This window comes from Hordeum vulgare, chromosome 2H (assembly GCF_904849725.1).
Source record: "Hordeum vulgare subsp. vulgare chromosome 2H, MorexV3_pseudomolecules_assembly, whole genome shotgun sequence".
NCBI lineage: Eukaryota > Viridiplantae > Streptophyta > Magnoliopsida > Poales > Poaceae > Hordeum > Hordeum vulgare.
Genome location: NC_058519.1, coordinates 604975436 through 604982855, shown reverse-complemented (window position 1 = coordinate 604982855; position 7420 = coordinate 604975436). Strand labels below are relative to the sequence as shown.

The window sequence follows — 7420 nt, the reverse complement described above, 5'->3', positions numbered from 1 at the left end:
CGGAACAGCTGCAGGTGCGAGTATTCAATTGGGATGGCCATCCGTTGTATCCCCTGGAAAAAAACGAGGCAAAATGGGTCTCCGGCACATGCGACCCGGAGAGAGAGAGAGAGACAGATAGATGGTATAGGACGGACGGACGGACGGATGGGTGGATTACATTGATTACATGCACAGGCATATGGAGTCTAAGCATTGGAAAAGGGACTTGACACTCACCAAATACATATAGTACACACACCCACACATTTAAAAATCTTGGAAATTTAGTGAGTTGTATTTAGGCTCCAGGATCACCAGTGGGAGCTTGGTTAGTAGGAGCCATAGGCTGGGGATAGTTTAAGCGCGGTTGTAGACCTGTGCGAAATGTGCATCTATTGGGGTCTGCGAAGCTGTGAACACCGGAGACCAGTGTACATGCATTATGCATCTCGGTCGGTCAGTCAGTCAGACAGACAATAGCAGTAGGAAACGACACACGGGCCTAGCCTCGAACCGCGTCAGCGCGGTACTGCCAGTACTACAACTTAGTAGGGCTGTTGTTTAACCACTCCCACTTGATTGTATTATTGTAGTATGCGCAGAAGCAGCGCCGTCCCAAATTTATATTCAAAAGAGAGCGAGGACACATGAGCCAAATCATGGTCCGCCGCGTCCAGGGAGGGGAGGGGAGGGGGGGCAGGATCATTTGAAACCCTTTGGCCATTTCTCACGTCGTAGCAAAGCAGGACGGTCGATGGCCGGGCATGATTGGAGGGCCGGCGACAGCTAAAGAAGGCAAGCAAAGCAAAGGCGCGAGCACTGTGGGCGAACATGGCGCCAGCGACCACCTATCATCCATCCATGGCGGAAGGAAAAAAGCAAGTCCGGCCCATGATCGATGCATGCATGCAGGAGCCATGCTGGCGTGGCGCCGGCTCGGGGCTTTGCTGTAGGTGGTATGGTAGCCCAAGAAGCCATGTCACGTCGTCACGTATTGTATCGCCGCTGCCACCGGCACCGGATAATGCAATGGACGGCGGGGGGAGCGCCGTGATCCCAGGCAGGCGCACCCGATGTCTCCCAACGCATGTTCAGGCTCATCGTGGGCTCGCCTGCCCGCCCGCTTTGTTTCCTCGTCCTGTCGGGCTCCCGATCCAGTGCAGTGCTGTGCCGCGTCGGCCCGTCTGTGTGAAAGCGCTTGGTGCGCCGCCGATCATGGCGGACGCCTTTCAACGACACACACACGCCCACCATCCCACCTTGGCGGTACAGCACCGCTCCATTACCCGTTGAAATTTCCAGCTGCAAGCCTCCTAAAACCCGTTCGTTTCATGTGGTTTTCAGCAGAACGAGCTCTTCCTGACAAGAAGAGTCTCGGCCTACATGCAGAGGCCGTCAAAGAGCTTCTGCAGTAAAGCTTCGCTCAAACGGAAGGAAAAAAAATGTTCGGTGGCGTTTCTTCAAAGAAACGGCTGCTCCTTACGTTTAAAGCAAACAATTCCGTGGATGTAAACGCACGCCTGAGCTACGGAAAGCGAGGTCGCATGTTTGGTGCTCCCAGAATACCAACAGCAGTGACAGCGATCCCGTCAAGATCAGCAAGGGCTCTTAGGTGAGCGACGCGACGCGCCACCCGCACCATGTAGAAAAATATGTCGACCACTCACTATAAACGGGAACAAATCGTACCCACGAAATCTTGCGAAATCAACATCGCCTGGAATTGCATGAATTTCATCAACATCACCCTAACGGTCGAGGCACAAAACAACAATAAAGATAGTACTTCTGAAAACCAACGACGCCGACATGGTACTACATACACTTGCCTATACCAATATTCTCCCTGATCAAGACCCTGCTTACTTTACTCTGGTACTGGTAATATGATCTACCATGGCTTCAAACTTTATTATTAGTAAAGAAAAGAAGCAGTCATCACCATAGAATATTTTTAGAGTGGCCGACATGGAGATGACAGAAAGGCATCAGCCTTCCTTTTCCTATATGCAAAACATGTCTCTGCAACCAAGCTCCAGGGCATCATCAACAGAGTAAAATTGCTGATTTCTGCAGCAAGATGCAGCATACAACAGATTCGTTAAGAAATCTGTATTGACATTACGCACCGACACCGACAATTGTTGATTTCTGCAACAAGATGCAGCATACAACAGGTTCGCTAAGAAATCTGTATTGACATTACGCACCAACAACAACCCGAGGAGCCAACTCACGGGTGCCCGTACAAGCAATAGTAATCCACAAAGAATAGTTGGTACATCATACAACTTCAGCTCAGAGAGCAGTCAAAGGGCACATGACATTAGGCTGTGTTGTAATACAAATTCACCATATTCATCTCAAGCACGCATGATCTACCGAAGAAGGGGCGGGCGATGAGGCGGCTCGTTATTGTTGCTAGGGTCTGTTAAGACACCTATATCGTCTATATGTACAGCCATCAGCAGGGTTTTACTTCTCCGAGCTGAGTCTTCCTGTGTCCACCTGGCGATCTGCACAACGTGCCATCTTAGGCTCAGATTTGCTTCTGAATCAAGTTCATAACAGACAAAAGCTCATTCAGGTTGCACAGAAAATGATTCCTTACCAAACTGTTCAGTAGGTATTCAATCTGAATGTTAGCTAACAAGTCATGTTCCCTTACTATTAAAGGTTTACACTGGATATAGATCGACTAATGCAATTATGCTAAACACTAAACAAGTATCTGATGTCAACCAGCAAGGGCCCCCTGCGCCACACATTATCTGTAATAACACTTCCCAAAAGTGGCAATGGTCACATTCCAGGTGCTGATGATCTGAGCCAGCAAGTTATCCACTTTAGTCTATTGCAAATGCACTGTAGTAAGCTACTGCACTATTTAAGTCTTTCAAGCAAAAAAGGTATTAATGTTAACATCATCAGAGCATGCATGAATAGGATAATATCGGGTGTAGATGGCGGCATAATGTAACAACAATAAGGCAAGACATACCTAAAAGCTAGAGTTCAAACGGTGGCATAGAATACCAATGACAGTTAGACCAATAGAGTAACTATAAAAATATTCCTAAGGAACGTGAATAACTTACCCCAGGTAAACTTGCAAGGACAAATTAGCTTTCCTCATCATCGGTTTTAGCATTTTTCCTTGATTTCTTCACTGGATGCCAAATTTTCCCTTTTAACAGAAATTAATTATTAGCTTACCAAACAATAATGAAGAGCACAGCCAAAAGGGGAAGTTCCCAATCTAACAATCAAGGTCTTGGATGCACATGAATCTACTAACTCATGGACTCATGGATAATCTGTAACCAATGTAATCAAACTACCATCAGTCCATCACTTCTTCCAAACCATAAATCTAACTCAAAGTCTGACAGTACGCAACATAAGCCTCACACAACAAATCATATCTGGTACGAGACAAGTGTAACCATTTTGGGCCTCAAGGGAGCAGTAGCGCAGTATGCTAGACCCAATATATATACCCTACATAATTCTCATAGTGGAAAACAGCACCAAATAATCGCACCCACCAATGTTTATCAAACAACAACTCCAAAGTTATCGAACACATAACTAAACGTCTAAACCAACCCAGGTTTTCTTTCTTTTGGTGCCACTATATATACGATGTCTGATGTTGCAATATTTCACTTATGATGGTTGTATGACACAACAGGTATCACATGACAAACCAATATCAGCAAGGTCTACCTAGAGTGGAAAAGAAGAAGTCTGCTCACACATCAAGTCTTCTAAGGCCCACTAGGATATCCTTCTCTATGCCTACTGATCTGCTCAAAACCATTATCTAGACAAATGAAAATATAAGCACCTTTATAGCGCTAATATTACTTGGTCAAGTACAACTATGTTTCACCAATTTAAAAATAATTAAATGCTGCATAGAGAAACAACAAGGAACTACCAAAAGTCAAGGTTTCTCCTTAAAAAAACAAGTTTTTGAAACTTTCTCTTCTCACTGAGCGAGAAAGATCAAAGGATGCGTTTGTCAGACCAACAACGTTCAAAACCTACATATACTGAACACAAATAAAGCATAAGAAACAGGGCAAGCGTTTGTCAGTATATCTGGTCATGGAGGCTAGCATAGCGTGTACACAGGACTTTCAGTATTGCTACTGTTATGGTGTTTTGTTGTACGACCGTCATACATATGAAGTGATTTAAGTCATGCGAATCATTCTCATTTTCATACCAGTTATAACCTCACACTTTACTGACTGTTAAACCCCCAACTGAAAAATATGCTATTACTTAAGGGCACCACTCTTGGGCCTAGTTATACTACTAGGATTGCTAGTAACTTGCAAGACATAATAGAAAGACACTAGATCAAAGTAAATGACTCCCTCATGGAAAAAAAAAGTCTTTTTCTTATAACAGTTATTATGTGGAGGATCTCAGCGCATCAACACACACTATAAAGTCATGGTAATCCGACCTATGTACACTGTGTTGAACTTGAATGAATTAATTATCTTCAACAGGAAAATGCAAAAATTACAGTATTTAATTGTGGATTAGGAGGTCTGTTAGGTTGTTAAGATACATCAGGCAAAGGTAAATAACTTGCAGAAATGCAGATGCATAAGCTAATTAACCTAAAACTGCATAAAAAGTACAGCCAGCTACGACAATATCATGCCATGCATAAGCTAACAAAAGGAGTACCTATCTTAAACAAAAGAGTACTAAGGAAAACAATTACTAACACTACAGAACAGTGACGCTGACACGTATTTGGATGTGCACTCCAGAAAAAAAATCACAATCACTAACTGCACTATCCATTTTGAAAGTGTATCCAATCATACTATAACCATGCAGTTGAATTTGGTCGATGAAAAAACAGAATAACATAATAGTACAGGCAAAAGCATGAAATGGAACAGAGGAAAATGATTTATCAGTTGTTTTCTGTATCCCACGAACTATGTCATCTACTATGGAAAAATCCTCATGATTTCCTATACCTATTAAAATTACATGTTTCATCAGGTAGTATACCTCCCATACTAATTTTCACATGGTGGAAGTATTAGAGCAGAAAAAAATATCTATTTAGCGTGAACTAAATCATGTAAACACATATCAAATGTTCGCAGCGAGCAATTTATCAGGCACCGCATAATATAACCCAAAGCTAATGACATGCACAGTCTATCCTGGTTGATTAGGACTGGTTTCACTTGGAGAAGAAACAGAATTCCAAGAACATGTTTTAGAGCGCAAAATGGTCCATGATTTATAACTGCAGAAGGTCGAGTATCCAGCTAGAGGATAGAGAATGGTAAGATATCATTGTACGAGTTTGAATTTTTGGGCTTTATCATTCATTTCGGATACCAGGGGTAGATGCGCCCTTCCGTGCTTCGCCCACAGATTAAACGTGTCAGCTCAGCTCCAAGACTATGTACCCATAACACATCATCATTTCGCCATCCAAACAAGGGTCATTCGACCTCACCTTGCACGAAATAGGCCTCCGACGGCCAACCCCGCTGCGTGGTGAAGCACATGGCCTCCTCCTTGGTCATCGCGGCCTTGACCATGGTGGCCCTGGCCATCTCCGCCGCGTCGACGGCGGCCCTCGCGTTGTAGACGACCGTGCCCACGAGATCGGACACCCCGAGCGGCCGCCGCATCGGCGGCACCCAGTACGACCCCCCGGGCACGAAGGGGAGCCACTCCGGAGCGGCGCGCCGAACGATGACGCCGCGGATGGCGTCGTTCAGCCGCCCCATCCCCATCGGCTCCTCCGCGGAGTCGCCGGAGGAGGTTGAGGAGGCGGATTCCTCGGAGAGGTCGATCTCGATCAGCTCCACCTTGTCCGAGAGGGCGCGGTGGGGCTGCAGGGAGGACCCCGGAGCGGCCGGGCGGCCTAGGGTTAGGGTTCGCGCGAGGAGGCGAGCCATGGTAGGGAGTGGTAGATGGCTGGGGATCGCGCGGATAATGGGAAGATTTGACACGCGACTCGTCCCAGACGGGCAGACGGAGACGAAGACGACGGAGGTGTGCGTGGGGCCCACCGCCCACGTGTCATCGGCGGTGAGGGAAATCGGTGACTGGTGCGCGGGGTCCATCCTGTGGTCAAGGCGGATGCAATTTCTTAAGTCCAATTTGTGAAAGATGCATTTTCTCTCTTTAACAGCGGACGATCCAAACGGACGTTAATTTTATTCGATCTTTATTCATTTGGATCGGTTCGACGGACACCGGCGTCCGTTTTGGTGTTTGGCTCATCGTATGGGTCCAACGCTGGCTTGACCCATTTTTTACAGATGCATAAAAAAAGCATTTTTGAAAAAAATAAACAAGCATTAATTAAACATTAAAAGCCGGTCACGAAGGCCGGCGAGAGTCAATGCGTTCCCATTACATTATAATCAAAAAAAAACTAGGCGTCCTCGACGGCGGCGGTGAGGTCGGGCTACGCCGGTGCGGGGGCAGGTTGTGCCGGCACGAGCAGTGTTGGTGGCGACAATGGCGCAGCACGGACGCGCTCCTCCGCCAGGCGCAACGCCCTCTTATGCTGGAGGTAGGCGACCTCCTTCGAGAGAAGCTTGCAGGCATAGACGACGGGGTGTTGCCATTGTTTTGGGTGGAGCCGGTCATGGGTGCTGGTGGCGCAACACGGGCGCGCGCCTCCGCCAGGGCCCTTTTATGCTGGAGGTAGGCGACCTCCTCCGGGCGCAGCGTGTGGGCATAGACGACGAGGGTGTTGCCGTTATTTTGGGCGGAGCTGACCATGACTGCTGGCTAGGGTCGCCGACGAGGGAACAGAGGGGTGGCGAGATGAGGACGGGGATCTGGAAGCAGATGAGGCCGAACCCCCCTCCACAAGCTCAGATTAAAAAGGTCGACCGCAGCCGCTGACACGTGGGCCCGAGGAGGGCGGCCGTTATGAATTATGTTGACCGCGGGTGGTTGAGACGGACACCGAAAGGGCGCGCGCGCGTCCGTACCGACGCATTTCAGTCCCAAATTTGGACCGAAAATGGGTCGGCGCGGATAAGAAACAGACGCGTTTTGAAAATGGATCGACGCGTTGGGCCATCAATTTTGTCCACACGACCCCAAACGAACGATGACAGACGAAATGGGTCGCCCCGTCGGAGTTGTTTTAAGTAAAACTTCACTTTTTTATCTAAAAAATGTAAAGCTTCACTTTTTCTCTACTGTCACATGATAAAGTTCTTTTGGACGCCGATATCTGCCACATGATATGGCACGAGGTCATGCCGATAGAACACCTTCATGGCCACAAATTCTGTCATGTCACCGTATACATGCATAAATGACGAAATTGATGATGTGAGCAGATTTTTTTAAAAATAAAAATAAAAATAAATATTTTACTTTAATGAAAAATCGTTTTCATCATTAAATCTTTTCGGAC

General features: G+C 46.8%; 1 protein-coding gene across 4 annotated transcripts; it reads right to left on the bottom strand.

The window, feature by feature from the left end:
* Positions 1-2160: 2160 nt before the first annotated feature.
* On the bottom strand, positions 2161-6042 carry LOC123427681. Of its 4 annotated transcripts, none has more exons than XM_045111781.1 (3): positions 5489-6037; positions 3081-3169; positions 2445-2533 (listed from the first exon to the last, which is right to left on the bottom strand). In XM_045111781.1, exons 1-2 carry the CDS (start codon positions 5934-5936, stop codon positions 3105-3107), a joined length of 513 nt encoding a protein of 170 aa, XP_044967716.1. In that variant the 5' UTR covers positions 5937-6037; the 3' UTR covers positions 2445-2533; positions 3081-3104. The 4 variants fall into 4 exon arrangements, with proteins under 4 accessions (XP_044967718.1, XP_044967716.1, XP_044967717.1 ...); XM_045111782.1 differs by having other exon boundaries at positions 2487-2498; XM_045111780.1 differs by lacking the exon at positions 2445-2533 and adding an exon at positions 2565-2806.
* Between the last annotated feature and the right edge of the window lie 1378 nt (positions 6043-7420).